Here is a 16,545-nt window from a genome sequence, read left to right on the forward strand (position 1 = left end):
GTGAAGAGCTAAGGCGAGTACTGGGCAGACTTGCATGGTCTATGACTGTGTATGGCCATTTGGTTGAGGATGGGCTGGGGAGGGCTTCAATGACTGGGATGGGTAGATGGGCTGGAGTGAGCATTGTTGGAGACTTCAGTAGTTGGAACCTAAGCACAGTGCCGGGCAGAGCTTTGGATTCTTGCCCAGAAGTAGCTAAGTTTCAAGTTTTCAAGTTTATTAGGTTTTTATATACCGCCTATCAAGGTTATCTAAGCGGTGTTTACAATCAGGTACTCAAGCATTTTCCCTATCTGTCCCGGTGGGCTCACAATCTATCTAATGTACCTGGGGCTATGGAGGATTAAGTGACTTGCCCAGAGTCACAAGGAGCAGCGCGGGGTTTGAACCCACAACCCCAGGGTGCTGAGGCTGTAGCTTCAACCACTGCGCCACACACTCTAAGAAGAAGAAGAAATTTTTTTTTAGATTGAATCAGGTTGGGCAGACTGGATGGACCATTCGGGTCTTTATCTGCCATCATCTACTATGTTATGTTATGTTAAGATTATTAAAATGAGCTCCCCGGGTGATTCCCCAAAGGAAACGCCCCTTCATTATTGTGAAATTTTGGCCAATATTTAACGTCCGGGTCTGAACTGTCGTAGCCTTACTGTCCTTAGTGCCTGAATCCTGATTGGCTCAGGCACTGACAGGAAAATAAAGCTCAGACTTGCCACCACAAATGGCCCCAATTCCCTCCTTTTTTTTCAAAGACCGGCAGGAGCGATGCTTAATCTCTCCCACCGGCAGGCCTGTCTCTTCAAAATGGCAGGCCTTCCCTTTCCTGATGCATCATGGGATGCGCTGGAGAGGGGCTGAAGGCTCTGATTGGCCCAGGTGCCTAAGTTCCCTCCTCTGGGAGGGGCTTTAGGCACCTAGGCCATTCAGGGCCCAATAGGCCCCTTCCCGGTGTACCCTGGGATTCACTGGGAGGGTTCTAAGGGGCCCTTCCTAAAGGAGGGGTCTTAGGTGCCAACACTGGGAAAGGAGAGGTCTTAGGTGCCAGCACCAGGAAGGGAAAGGCCTGACATTTTGAAGAGGTGGGCCTGCCAGCAGGAGGGAGTAAGAATCCCTTCTGCCGGCCTTCAGAAAAAGATCCTGGAGGGGGGGGGGGTCGATCCACTTTATCACCAGGCTTGTATGTGTGTAAGGGGGGTTGGAGGTCCCCAATCCTGTAGCAGGAGGGAGTGGGCATCCCTCCTGCCAGTCTTCGAAGAAAATGTACAAAAGGGGGTGGGAAGGGTTGGCCCACTAGACCACCAGGCTTGTTTGGTGGTGTGTGTGTGTGGTGGGGGGGGCCTTGCTGTTGAGGGTGTCCCCCATGACCCTGCGGCAGAAGGGAGTGGGCATCCCTCCTGTCGATCACAAACTAAACAACTGCGCCCATTAGAAAAAGCATCCCCTGTTTTCTGCACACATAGCATGCATATAATTTGCATGCTATTATTCTGAGAATCAACCGTAAAACAAAAATTGCTCCCACCAAGGTATTTTTTTTTTTTTTTACTGTGGTGACAGAGCTTAGAAAATCCGGCCCTGAGTGTATAGCCCTCCATGGAGACTGCCCCAGCTTTGTTGGTTGGGCTGAGAACTTTTCAGGGGCTCGTCGTACTGACTAATAAACGTGGAGGGACATAATCCAAAGAAAAAAACGTCTAAAAAGTGTCCTAAATGGCTACTTGGACGATCAAAACGCCTGATCGTCCAAGTACCCATAACCAAAGCTGGTTTTTAGATGTATGTAAAACCAACTTAGGCCTTTCCCCTGCCTCTAGACGCACAGAGAGAAAAGAGGTATATTTAGAGGAGGGGAAAGGGCGGGCGGTGGGCGGGAGGGGGCCACCTACACCTAGGCGTACAACAGGTATAACCAAAACTTTAGGCAAGGTTGCCTAGTCGGCACTTATACTTTTTTGAGTTAGACCAAGTCAAAACACGTCTAAGTGCCGAAAACGCAACCTGCCTACCCCTCCACCGCAAGCATCGCGGCAGGAGAGATGCCTCATCTCCCCTACCGCGATGCCATCACTCCTTTACCTGAACTGCCGCGACCCACGGCAGGAGAGATGCCCTATCTCCCCCGATCGCCCCCCCCCGGCCGACTCCCCGACCCCCCTTCCCCACCCCCCTTCCCCATACCTTTTTAAAGTTGGCCGGACAGACGGGTGCAAAAACCGCCCGTCCGGCAGGCAGCCGATGCCAGAATGGGGCTGGATTGTCCCAGCCGTCCCAAAGCCCCGCCCACAGGTGGGGGCCTAAGGCGCCTGGGCCAATCAGAATAGGCCCGGAAGCCTTAGGCCCCTCCTGTGGGCGGGCCTTAGGCACATGGGCCCAACCCAGGTTGGGCTCCCTCTTGCCCCGATATTGTCGGGGGGAGGGGGGGTTCGCGGTTCGACATGGCAGGAGGGCTTGGGCACCCTCCTGCTTGGATCGTTGGGGGGGGGATTCTGTAACCGGTGTTGTTTTTGACAGACACCAGTTACAGAATCCAGCTTTTAGGCGAAGGACTGGCTCCTCCTTCGCCTAAAAGCCCTTCTGTTGGACGTTTGGGGCTTAGGCGTTTTTTTTGTTCATTATGGCCAAAAAGTGTAGACGTTGTGGGGGTGTACTTGTAGACGTAGTGGTGATCTGGGCGTTTAGTAGAGGCAGATCATAATCAAAACAAGGACGTTTGTTTTGGTTATGGACACTTTCCCTGCTTCTGCTTTGAACGTTTAAGGACTTAGGCCAAAAGGAGACTTAGACACTTGTTTTGATTATTACCCCCATACTGTATAATGACTAATGTTCTAAGTAGCCCTCGACAGAAAAAGAGGTTAAGTTTTCTATTTTGTAATGCAATACAAAAACATGAGCTTTTGAAAATCCTTGCTTCTGAGTCAGTGTGTCTTTATACACAATATCATTGCTATATATTTAGCATAATTGTGAAATGCTATTGTCTGTACCATTTTTTTTTCCTTCTTCTTTTTGTCCTTTCTGGCCAAGTCAAGTAAAAGCAATCCCTCCCTATACAAATGGGATTGGTACAGCTGCAGCCGTGCTCTACCATATCAAGCATGGTTAGAATTTCTCTCTAATAAATTGTTTGTTGTTTTGCATGCTGCACTGGCTCATTACTGCAAATTAGTCTGGTACATGCAAGCTGACATTTACAGTAAGTTCCAAATAAGTCTGCTTCCACCCACTCTGTACAGATGCTGGGATCTTCCCATATCAGCTTTTAAGCCAGTTTTGTCTGAAGAATTGAGAAACCTGATGTTTTAGTGCCATCTAATGGACCATAAATTAGTGAGATAACGTTTTTCCTTCAAGTAATTCAGCAGTAGTTCACACAAATAACATCACTCTGCTTTGGTTTGGTTTGGAGTGTGTTGCACAGTGGTTAGAGCTACAGCCTCAGCACCCTGAGGTTGTAGGTTGAGATCCTATGCTGCTCCTTGTGACCTTGGGCAAGTCACTTAATCCCCCATTGCCCCAGGTACATTAGATAGAGTGTGAGCCTGCCAGGACAGATAGGGAAAAATGCTTGAGTGCCTGAACGTATACCACTTAGGTTATAAGTGGTATATAAATACAAAAAAATAAAATAATTTTAAAAAATCTGATATTAGCAGTAAAATAAGATGTGAGACCAGATACTGCATACTCATTAGTGTGGATTGGCATATTGCTTCTACTTTGAGGATCTTCTTGAGAGCTTGTGCCAGTGCCAGCAGTATACGAGGGTCATTTCATAAATAATGCACACTATTTTTTTTTTCCCCCCAAATATTTCTTTACAATCCTTCAATATAGTCTCCCTGCTTTGCAATGACCGAATCCCAATGTCCGAGAAGCTTCATTATTCCATCCAAGATACCGTTTTAGTTCAGTTGCCGAATGGCTCTGGTACCGGCGGAAGAAAGCTCTTCCAGAGATGCAAAACAATGTCCATGCATAGGTTGTTTTAACTTTGGAAAAAGGTTGAAGTCTGGTGGACTCATGTATGGACTGTAGGGCGGATGAGGTAACACCTCCAGCCGTATTCGCATAGTTTTTCAATGACAAGTGGAGAGCTCCATCTTCCCCCGCGATCAAAAAAATTTTGATGAGCTCATTCAAAAGTCAAACAAATGATAATTTTTGCTTATGATCATGAAGGCATCATCATCACAGACAAAGTTCCATGTGGAAGAAGTGTCACAGCAGTGTATTATCGTGATTTTTTTTGCAAACAATGCACAGAAAAATGCACAAAACCCCACCTCAGTTGCTCTTGGCTGGACCACTCATTCTTCATGACAACGCTTGCCTGCCCTTAGGGAATGTCATTGAAAAACTACATTAATACGGCTGGGAGGCGTCACCTCATGCTCCCTACAGTCCAGACATGAGACCACCAGACTTTGACCTTTTTCCAAAGTTGAAACAACCTATATGTACTCATAGTTTTGCATCTCTGGAAGAGCTTTCTTCCACCGGTATTCGAGCCACTCAGCAACTGAACTAAAATGGTGTCTGGATGGAATAATGAAGCTTCCTGGACATTGGGACTTGGTCATTGCAAAGGAGGGAGACTATATTGAAGGATTGTAAAGAAATACTTGGGAAAAAAAATAAAACATGTAAATTTAAAAAATAAAATAAAATAGTGTGCATTATTTATGAAATGACCCTCGTATAACATTTTGAATACAGCAGGTCCACCTGAAGAGTCACCAAGGGGAGAGCAGTTTTCAAAAATGAGACATAATAAATGATTCGCAAATAGCTTTGAATAAGCGGAGAAAAATAAGATGAAATTGGGGCTAATTGGAGCCAAGAAATTAGCATGCTTCACCTTTTAGTGTAGCATTTCAATATGCTTGACATGAAGTTTAGGTACTTCAGGATAGAAAAAAAAGTTCAGTTATGTTCTCTCTAAAGGTGAAGAAACAGTATGACAAGGCTGTGGCTGTTGCCAGAAGGATGCTCGGCTGTATATAGAGAAGTGTGACCAGTAGAAGAAAGAAGGTGTTGATGCCCCTGTACAGATCGATGGTGAGGCCCCACTTGGAGTATTGTGTTCAATTTTGGAGACTGTATCTGACGAGGGACATAAAAGACTTGAAGCGGTCCAGAGGAAGGCGACAAAAATGGTAGGAGGTTTGTGCCAGAAGATGTATGAGGAGAGACAGGAAGCCCTGAATATATAAACCCTAGACTAGAAAAAAAAGGACAGGGGAGATATGATTCAGATGTTCAAATACTTCAAAGGTATTAACGTAGAGCAAAATCTAATCCATGGAAAGGAAAATGGTAAAACCAGAGGGTATAATTTGAAGTGAGGGTGGTAGATTCAAGAGTAATGTTAGGAAATTCTTCTTCACGGAGAGAGTGGTTGATGCCTGCAATGCGCTCCCGAGGGAGGTGGTGGAGAAGAAAACGGTGACAAAGTTCAAACAAGCATGGGATGAACACAGAGGATCTCTAATCAGAAAATAATTGGTATACATTGAAGGAACTAAGGCCAGTACTGGGCAGGCTTGTACGGCCTGTGTCCCATATATGGACGTTTAGTTGAGGACAGGCTGGGGAGGGTTTCGATGGCTGGGATGATTAAGATGAGCTGGAGTAAACATTGATGGAGACTCCAGTAGATGGAATTTAACCACACTACTGGGCAGGGTTCTGGGTTTCTGGCACAGAAATATCTAAGAAACCATCCAGTCTGCCCAACCATAAATGCTCCATAAATTAATTTAGTTTAAACCAGGGGTAGGGAACTCCGGTCCTCGAGAGCCGTATTCCAATCGGGTTTTCAGGATTTCCCCAATGAATATGCATTGAAAGCAGTGCATGCAAATAGATCTCATGCATATTCATTGGGGAAATCCTGAAAACCCGATTGGAATACGGCTCTCGAGGACCCCGGAGTTCCCTACCCCTGATTTAAACTAAATTAATTTATGGAGCATGTATGGTCGGGCAGACTGGATGGACCACTCGAGTCTTTATCTGCCGTCATTTACTATGTTACTAAATATGTGGCTGCTTCTTGCCATATGTTGCTCCTTATTTTTCTTTGCACCTTCTTAGGGAACACATCAGGATCCGAGATTCTTTTATTAAGACCTAGAAGAAAAGAGTAATGATTGAACATGGTATGCTGAAACGGAACACAGCTGAGAACAGTGCCAAAAGTCATAGTACTCACAATATATTCTCTGCTACATCTTAATATTATATATCAAAGCATAGCCAGTTTTTTCCAAATGATTGTAAGTGCTAAACACAAGTGTGTGCTCCCTGGCCACAGTAAAGGAGTCTGTTAAATATTGGGGGTGTTTTAAGCAACCACAGAGCTGGAACCTATGTCTTAGTGTTTCTTAACCTAAGACATTAATAAAATTTATGCATGGAAAGCTAAATCTCCACAGAAAAGCAGCATGGACATGAAAAGGAGTTACGTATGTGGCCCAGAGAGGAGCCGGGAAAGCACCAGTAACATTTTCTAAATGTTAAAGGGGAAAAGGGGGCAGACACTCACATGGACCCATCACAGTAGAGCAGTGTGACTTGAAATTTAATTTTGTTGGGGCAAGAGGCTCCAACAGCTTTCTCACACTATATTAAAGGGATTGGGACTTTTGTACCGCCTTTTTGTAGTTTTACAACCATAGTCAAAGCGGTTTACATACTTGTACATGTACTTCAAGCATTTTCTCTATCTGTCCCGGTGGGCTCACAAGCTATCTAATGTACCTGGGGCAGTGGAGGATTAAGTGACTTGTCCAGGGTCACAGGGAGCATTGCGGGGTATGAATCTACATCCTCAGGGTGCTGAGGCTGTAACTCTAATTATGGTGTGGAGATAGATGTAGCCCTGAATGGACAGGAGTCTGGTGCATCTTCAGGTCCCTGGATCACATTTATATGAAGTATATGTCAGGTTCTGCAATCAGGGTTCTAGCACTCGTGCCAGGGGGAGCAGGATGGATGGGTAACTGTCCCCTTTTTCCCCCCCATGCAGTGCTAGTATAAAATAGTCTATACAGTACAGTAAACCTGAACAAACGCTTTATTTTCCAGTTTGAAGCTATGCTACTGCGTCATTAAAAAAGAAGCAAATAAAATTTATATGATGCAAATATTATTTTGAATTGTACTAATAAGGGGAGAAGTAAGAAAATTCTTGGGAAAGGAGAGAATCTGCAAGAAGAAGAGAGTTGATGAGAGAATTTTATGTATGTTTGAAAAGGTGCGGTAACCGTCTTAGTCCACTGTTTCAGATAATATATAGAATTAAAAGAAAGAAAGCAAAACAAACCGCTGGAGGAAGTGCAGGCAAGCTCTCTCCCTGCCCATGTCCTCGCCGCCCCGATTGGTGCTGGCGGCGGCTGCCGGGAGGAGGGCTTCGTGGAGCGCCGCCGCCCGCCAACACCTTCACAAGTCTCCTGAGCTGCGTCCTCGCCACCCCGATTGCCGGCCGCGATGGCCACTGCTGCGCTCAGGGAGAAACTGCTTCCGACATCTTCACGCTTCTGGCGAATGCAGGCATATCAGTGGTGGCGAAGGAGGGTGTTGTGCAACGCAGGCGGGGATCGGAAAGGGTAAGGGAGCCGGCCAGAAATGAGTCAGCGGGGGTTGGGCTGGGAGGGGAGAGAAGCGATCTGCCTCGGGTGCTTCAAGGCCTGGCTTCTTCGGGCAGCAACAGCGTTTACAATTCGCTGCTGTTGCCGGCTTCAGGCTTTCCTCTCTGGCGGGTCCTGCCTACTTTCTGTTTTCATGAAGACCCGACCCGACAGAGAGGAAGACCTGAAGCCGGCAACAGCAATGAATTGTGAATGCTGCTGCTGCCCGATGAAGTTCAAGGAGGAAAGGGAGCAGAGGGGGAGAGAATGGCTTGGAGGGAAGAAGGAGATGGCAGGGCATGGAGGGAAGGAGGAATGTATGCCAGACCAAGGGAAAAGGAAGGGGGAAAGGAAGGAGGAGATGCCATATGGAACAGAGAGAGAGAGGGCGGACACTGGATGGAAAGAGATTAGAGGGCAGTGAATGGAAGGGGCAAGACAGAGGGTGAACAGTAGATAGAAGGGGTAGAGAGTGGGAGACAGACACTGAATGGAAGTGTGGGGGAGAGGAGGGACAGCTGCTGAATGGAAGTCTGAGGGACAGGGGGAGCAGAAGTTGGAAGGAAGTGGGGAGGAAAAAGAAAAAAGGGCACATGCAGGATTGAGGGAAGAGGATAGAGTTAGAAATAAAGATAGACAGACAGGGGGCCAGGGAGAGACTGACAGAAAGAATGACAGACAGACAGACAACATCCAAGGAGAGAGAGACAAATTAAAAAAACCAGACAGACAGACATGTACTCTAGCACTCATTAATGTAACGGGCTTAAAACACTAGTTTTATATAAAGAGGGCCTAATGAATGTCAGTATTATCCCTAGTGGGCTGCAACATTATATGATGTTGGAACTCGAAATGTACAGAGCCCTATAAACCTTCTGTGATAATAAGCAAAAACTTAACTAAAAATATTGGAAATTGTTAGAATAGCTATTCTGAAAATATCTTCAAAATACATTTAAAATTACCAAAACTCTGATTAATGACTTCTGTATATATTTCTTATGGTCTTGCAGGCCACTGGTTGTCTACCCCTGTTTTATGGGACCTTGTGTTTATAAGATGAATAAATAAAAAAATCATGAAACAGCAAAGTGACTACCTTTTTACACTTAAGTTTTTGGAATGATTCAACATTTTTGAACCCAGTGAATTGTGATATATATGGAAGATGAACACTGAAAATGTTTTATATGCATGCAAATCTCATTACGATTCTTTTTTCATTATAGGGGGAAAGTTCCACAGAAGGATTTAGAAGAATTATTTCATGGTATGAGCGGTGATTTTACTAGTGAAAATTTTTCTGCCACCTGGTATCTGATAGAGAATCACTCATCAACAAGGTTTGTTTGCATTTTTATGTATTTCTTTCCTAGTACAGTTATACTGTGGAACTGAAAACCTTATCAGCCTCTTTTACAAAGCCGTGCAGCAATGCCCCGAAGCCCTTTAAATCTCTATGGGCTTCGGTGCCGCTAGCGCAGCTTTATAAAAGAGGCCGTATGTTACACACAAAGGTGTTCCAGTGCAATAGGTGAGACATTCTATAATGATAGTAGGGTTATTTCCCTTTAGTCACATGGCTGCAGAAGGAATCCATTCCGGATTTTTCACTCTGCCTCTATAGTACTTCACTGTGCAGTTTAAGTTTCAAGTTTATTAAAATTTTTGATTACTTACTTCAAAGCAATGAACATACATAAAAAGAAACAATTAAAATTACAATATTAAAAAGTAAAACATTAATTTAAACATGAACATTAAAATAAACTAGACTATATACAAACTTGACAAAACAAGAGGAAAGAGGAAAAGGGGATTTGAACTACAAATTATTATAGAAAAGGAGGTCAGGCAAAAACACAGGGTTGGGAATTAAAATGAATAGTCAAATACAACATTATTAATGAATTCAAGAGTAAGACTTATTAATCGAAAGCGTCTTAGAAAAGGAATGTTTTTAAATTGGTCTTGAATTTATCAATATTATGTTCTTCTCTTAAATAAATTGGCAGAGAGTTCCAGATTTGTGGAGCAGTAACAGAAAATATAAATTGTCTTCTAGTGTTAATGATCTTAAGAGATGGAATTGTCAGTAAATGCTGTTCGTTTGACCACAATATTCTGTTTGCGGAGTAAGGGATCAGAGATTTAAAAATAAATGCAGGTGTTTTAAAAAGCATTGCTTTAAAAGTGAGTAGGCATATTTTATAAGTTATTCTATGAGATACCGGAAGCCAGTGAGCGTTCTTGAGAAGTGGTGTTACGTGATCAAATTTTTTTGTCTTTGTTATAAATTTAATGGAAGTATTTTGTATGATTTGAAGCCGTCTAATTTCATTTTGTGCAATTCCTTTAAAAAGGGCGTTGCAGTAATCGATTTTAGAGATTACTAAGGAGTGGATGAGGATATTTAGTGATTTAGAATTTAGGATTTAGCGTCCTCTACAGTTTTTTTGTTGTGTGTGTGTTCTGCTCTCCCCATTTTACTATTTTAGTTTGATGTAATTTTATCCCCTTTTCAGATAATTTAGTGCTTGGAGCAATTTTAAATCTTTCTGCTTGAGAATTCACAGACTTCGGTCTGTAGCTGACAAGCTGATCCGTCTGGGTACCTGTTGGCCAGCCTGCATAGTTTTCTCCAGAGCTCAGGACCATCACTGAGGTGGTCTCAACTTCTGTTAATCAGGGGTCGAGTGCAGGCTGTTAGGCGTCCTTAGGAGGATCAGTGGTGTTTCGCAGGTTGCCAGCTGCATTGTCGCACCTCCACCCGTTCCGGTTCGCCTCCGATGGTCTGCAAGGGTGAAGTTACAGGGTGGAGACAGCTAAGGGGGGATATTGTAATTGAGGTCTACAAAATCCTGAGTGGTGTAGTTCTTTTTTTTTTCTCTTTCATAAAGTACAAAGACTAGTGGACACTCAATGAAGTTTCATGGAAATACTTTTAAAACAAATAGGAGGTAATATTTTTTTTCTCTGAATGAATTGTTAAGCTTTGAAACGCATTGCCAGAGGATGTTGTAGCAACGGTTAGCATGTTTAGGTTTGAAAAAGATTTGAACAAGTTCCTAGAGGAAAAGTCCATAGTCTGCTATTGGGATAGACATGGCGGAGCCACTGCTTGCCCCATGGATCGGTAGCATGGAATGCTATTTGGGTTTCTGCCAGGTCCTTGTGACCCGGATTGGACACTGTTGGAAGCATGATACTGGGCTAGATGAACCAGTGGCGTAGTAAGAGTGGGTTGAACGGGGGATGGTCTGCCCCGGGTGCTATCTTGGTAGAGGCACTGGTACCTCTCTGCCTGCTCTGACCTCATGCTGGTGCACCTTCCCTTCCGTCTGACATCCCAGACACCAAGGCCCGGATTCTATAAACGGCTCTCGATTGTAGGCAGCAGTACATGTCCTGCTGTCTAACTAGTCAATTGGGACGCATGTTTAAAAAAAAAAAAAAAAAGCTCCCGAGGCAGGCCACCTATATTGGAGGCGTCTCTGGGAGCCTAGGGAGGCCCGCATGCCCGCCTAAGGCTAGGCATGGGCATGGTTTCCCCCCTTAGCTGAATCTAAGCAGCCGAATGCATCTCCCTAGTCCAGTGGAAGATGTGTACAATGTAGGCCAGCAAAATGCTCGCCTACATTGTAAGTCAGGGGTGTCCAATGTCGGTCCTCGAGGGCCGCAGTCCAGTCGGGTTTTCAGGATTTCCTCAATAAATATGCATGAGATCTATTTGCATACACTGTTTTCAATGCATATTCATTGGGGAAATCCTGAAAACCCGACTGGACTGCGGCCCTCGAGGACTGACATTGGACACCCCTGTTGTAAGTAGACGCAGCTGCCAGTCCCCCCCACCCGAACGAATGCAGCAGGGAGGATGCCTAATCCCTCCTGTCCAGAACACCCCCACCTACCCCAAACTAATGCGGCAGGTGAGATGCCCAATCCCTCCTGCCAGGAATACCCTCCCTTGAAGATTGCCGGAAGGAGGGTGCCCAATCCCTCTTGCCGGAACACCTCCCACCCTAGATAACCCGATAACCCTCCCTCATCCTCTTCCTGCTTCCAACTAAAGGTAACGGGGAGTAGGGAGGATGGCCTCTGCTGGCAGGAGGGGAATGGGCATCCCTCCTGCCATATTTAAGTTCGTCAGCAACGGGAGCGTCTGGTGGTAAGAGGGAGTGGGCATCTCTCCTGCCATTTTTTTTTTTTTTTGTTCACGGAGGGAGGGCTTTTCATTTTTTTTTTATTGGGCAGATATTTTGAGTGTGTAATACATGCAAAATATCTGTGCCATTAAAAAAAAACAAACAACAGACCTGTTGGCAAAACAGTTACCGACATGTCTACTGCAGTCGGGTTTTAGTATCGTAAAACCCGATGCAATGTAAGTGAATCAATTGCTGGGCTATTTTGCATGGGGTTTTACTAATTTGCATGGCCGGATCGGAAAATGGGCAATTGAGGAGAAAAACATGCGGTGAGCCGTTTTGTGAATCGGGGCCTTAATCCTCTACTGCCCCAGGTACATTAGATAGATTGTGAGCCCACCGGGACAGATAGAGAAAATGCTTACCTGATTTATAACCTTCTGAGCTCCGTTGGCAGGATGGACTAAAAAATTAAATGAATGAATAAATAAAATAAATATACAAGTCTAAGGTCTTTGCTGTTATTAGGTTTTACTTTCAGATCTGTCTGTGCTGATCAGCTTTAGCAATTGTTAGCTCCTAAAATTGTAGGCAACAGAGCAAGCAAATTCTCAGAGATGGAGCCATTGTTTTTTCTTGGACTAGCTGATGCCCCGGCGTTGCACGGGTATTTAATTATAGCAATAACACTGTAAATGGATTCAAATAAAGATACTTTATAGTGCTGAATGAAATTATTTTTTTACAGCTTAATAAAAAGTACAATATTCAAATTATAATGTGAAATATTTGACAAAATGAATACAATACAACTAACGCAAAACGTGATTATAAACAACATTTTTAGTTTCACCTCCAGGAGCAAGAACATATAAATTGTTGGGTGAACCCACCCTTGAGCAAGCAACATAGAGTTGTGGGCCGAGAGACCCCCAGAACATATCACCCCAGGTAGTGAGGGATCTGCATACAAAGTTTCATTCAAATCGGTCAAGCCGTTTTTGAATTACTGTGAGAATGGCAGCTTTTTACATTATTTCCATTGACATGAATGGGTGAAATCTGATTTTCTGTTTGTAGCTCCGCCCACGTGTGCAGGTGGGCCGCGAGACCCCCAGAACATATCACCCCAGGTAGTGAGGGATCAGCATACCAAGTTTCGTTCAAATCGGTCAAACCGTTTTTGAATTACTGTGAGAATGGCAGCTTTTTACATTTTTGCCATTGACATGAATGGGTGAAATCTGATTTTCTGTTTGTAGCTCCGCCAATGTGTGCACGTGGGCCGCGAGACCCCCAGAACATATCACCCCAGGTAGTGAGGGATCTGCATACCAAGTTTCGTTCAAATCGGTCAAGCCGTTTTTGAATTACTGTGAGAATGGCAGCTTTTTACATTTTTTCCATTGATATGAATGGGTGAAATCTGATTTTCTGTTTGTAGATCCGCCCATGTGTGCAGGTGGGCCGCTAGACCCCCAGAACATATCATCCCAGGTAGTGAGGGATCAGCATACCAAGTTTCGTTCAAATCGGTCAAGCCGTTTTTGAATTGCTGTGAGAATGGCAGCTTTTTACATTTTTTCCATTGACATGAATGGGTGAAATCTGATTTTCTGTTTGTAGCTCCGCCCACGTGTGCAGGTGGGCCGCGAGACCCCCAGAACATATCACCCCAGGTAGTGAGGGATCTGCATACCAAGTTTCATTCAAATCGGTCAAGCCGTTTTTGAATTACTGTGAGAATGGCAGCTTTTTACATTTTTTCCATTGACATGAATGGGTGAAATCTGATTTTATGTTTGTAGCTCCGCCCACGTGTGCAGGTGGGCCGCGAGACCCCCAGAACATATCATCCCAGGTAATGAGGGATCTGCATACCAAGTTTCGTTCAAATCGGTCAAGCCGTTTTTGCGTGATCGCGGCACATACACACACACATACACACCTCCGATTTTATATATATAGATTATGATCACTACAAAAGAGAACACTTAATTTAAAGTGATTATCATAATGAACATACTATTTATTTTGGAGTCACTCATTTGTATAGTGTGTGTAGAAATGAAAAATATATATTTTTTGCTTAATTCTTGGTATGCTTTGGTCTCTTTAAATTTATGCTTGGATCTACTGAGAGTGAGAACTACTGCTTGTTATTTCTCTGAGGACAAATAGGATATACCAGCGATAGAAGTGGCTTATTTTATCCATGGCACTGACATAAATGGTCTCAGGTCTTCTTAGACTTTATTAGATGTACATGATGTTTCCTGCATTTAAGCTTCCTCATACGGCCAACTTGGTCTTTTCTTGTCTACCGTGGTAGTTGGGCTCATTCACCTCTGCAGTGGAACTGTTAGAGAGAATGTTCTTTGTAGTTTGCTCCTTCAGATGGATCTCACCATCCCTAGAAATGTCTTTTCTTAGGCTTTTTTTGGCCGGCCTATGCAGCTTATATATGAGTATATAGAAGAGATCTCCAGTCCTTTTTAAGAGACAATAACCCAGCCCATCTTAAAGGGCATAGTTTGAGTCAAGTGCAGGACGCAGGGTGAAAGTTTAAAGTTCAGATTGGTAAAAAAGATCAGGCTCTTTGCTCTTGAAATACTGGGGGCTCTTTAGTATAATATTCAAAATACTTAGGGTTCCTTTTACTAAGGTGCGCTAGCTTTTTTAGCGCAGGCAGCAGATTAGCGTGCACTAACTCCGCGCTACGTGGCTAGAACTAATGCCAGCTCAATGCTGGCGTTAGCGTTTAGTGCGCGCGGCATTGTTGCGTGTGCTATTCTGTGTGTTAATGCCCTAACGCAGCTTAGTAAAAGGAGCCCTTAAATACTGATTTTTAAACACAGGGTGTTCGATCAGTTCATGGGAACTTTTTTATACATTTTTCAAAAGTTCACCAGGGTTTATCACCTCCTTAAGCACCCTAGAGTGCATTGCAGGAATGACCCATAAACATCATATTGTACACCCTGTAGCTGATAAAGATTTGTATTTTTTAAAATTAATATTTTAAAACATGCTGAGTAACCCAAAGTACCCAGTGCCAAAATAATCTAATTCAAGAAATCAAAAAAACACTAAATAGTGTGAAGTCACTTAGGGCTCCTTTTCCGAAGGTGCTTTAGCGTTTTTAGCACATGCATCAGATTAGTGTGCGCTAGCCGAAAAAACTACCGTCTGCTCAAAAGGAGGCAGTAGTGGCTAGCATACACGGCATTTTAGTGCGTGCTATTCCGTGTGTTAAGGCCCTAACATGCCTTCATAAAAGGAGCCCTTGGTAATCTTTCTTGCTGTGTTAAATAATGTCGGTCATCAAGCATTCAAATATGGCTACTAAAACAAGAACTAATCTCAATCAAAACCGCCAACATCCATCAGTAGGAAAGTCTGTTTACAGGGGGTGCCAGCTGATCGCCCTTAGAGTAGGCTTGATAACATTTTTGGATTCCCAGTTAAAAGTTCAGACCAGAAGGAAGGTGGGTAGTTCAGTCTAGGAGGAGGAAGGCCGTGAGAGTATGCTCATATTGTGTGGCCAACATTAGACAAGTTACATTCATGTAATATATGTAAATTGCTTTTGGTTATACCCACAGAAAGGTGGTATATCAAATCCATGTCCCTTTATCCATGTTCTGAAGCCTGCAAAAGTCCTTTGTTCTGTACCGAATAAAAACTCCCCTTTATTCTGTACCTGAGCTCTGTTGGCCCCTTTTTAATGTAAAGGTCTTCACCAGAGGCCCAGAACAGAGGACACTTGCACACGCTATTATACAATCACTAGGCTCTGACCTTTTTTAAAATGATACCTCTTACAATTGATAAGCCAATTTTTTAAATTTTGTAGTATAAAGTACAATGATATTTTTAGTTGGACTAAGTTTAAAAAAAAATAGAAAAAAGTCATCAGCAGTTTTGTGTGGCCTGAAGGTGACATTTCTGTGCCAGTAAACGCAGACAGTCTGTTTGCATTGTTGACTTTGGCGAAGGCTGGTAGGGGAGATTGGAACAGACATAGCCATGAACTCCTCCAGCCCCTAAAAAACAATATGATAAAAATACTACTTGCTAAATAAGAGCAGAGTAGTGATAGATGTCATTTATGATACAGATTTTTGTAAACAGTTGAAAACACATACAATACATAATTTAAAACTTAACACATATTTAAATTGGCAATACAGCTATTTTCGCCCTATATTCTTTATTTGATTTCTGCTATATTCTCCTGACACCTCTTGTTTTTTTCTTTTTGTTTTTACTTGAATTACTTTTCTTTCCTTCTCTTATATTTCCATCTTACTCATCCATGCCTGCCCTTTCCCATCTTTCCTTTTCTCATCTCCTTGTTTCTCCTAATCTCCCCTTTCTCCCTCTCTTTTTTGATTGAAATTTGAAATGCCTTACATTCCAAACAAAGGGCCTCTTCTTTCAAACTGCGCTAGCAGTTTTTATCACAGAGAGCCTCGCTGAATGGCCTGTGCTGATCCTGACGCTCGTAGGAGCTCTGAGCGTCGGGAGCAGTGCGGGCCATTCAGCGCAGCTCACCACACTACAAACTGTTAGTGCAGTTTGATAAAAGAGGCCCTGAATATAAACCAATACCTCCATTTTTGAGCCAAAATCTGAGTTTATATTTGAGTATATATGGTATGTCACAGTATCTGGCAGTTGAGGGAGTTGCTATTACTGAGGTGACAACAGAATTTAAAAATACAGTGGTACCTTGGATTACGAGCATAATC

At 43.5% G+C, this 16,545-nt stretch overlaps 1 protein-coding gene across 5 annotated transcripts in view; it reads left to right on the forward strand.

The window, feature by feature from the left end:
- The window catches only part of EXOC2 (exocyst complex component 2), a 273,747-nt gene that overhangs the window by 37,292 nt on the left and 219,910 nt on the right, over window positions 1-16,545 (forward strand). For all 5 annotated transcript variants that reach the window (XM_033934892.1, XM_033934888.1, XM_033934890.1 and 2 more), the window contains exon 5: window positions 8,870-8,983. In XM_033934892.1, coding sequence (XP_033790783.1) covers window positions 8,870-8,983 — 114 coding nt within the window. The remainder of the gene's footprint in view (window positions 1-8,869; window positions 8,984-16,545) is intronic.

This window comes from Geotrypetes seraphini, chromosome 2 (assembly GCF_902459505.1).
Source record: "Geotrypetes seraphini chromosome 2, aGeoSer1.1, whole genome shotgun sequence".
NCBI lineage: Eukaryota > Metazoa > Chordata > Amphibia > Gymnophiona > Dermophiidae > Geotrypetes > Geotrypetes seraphini.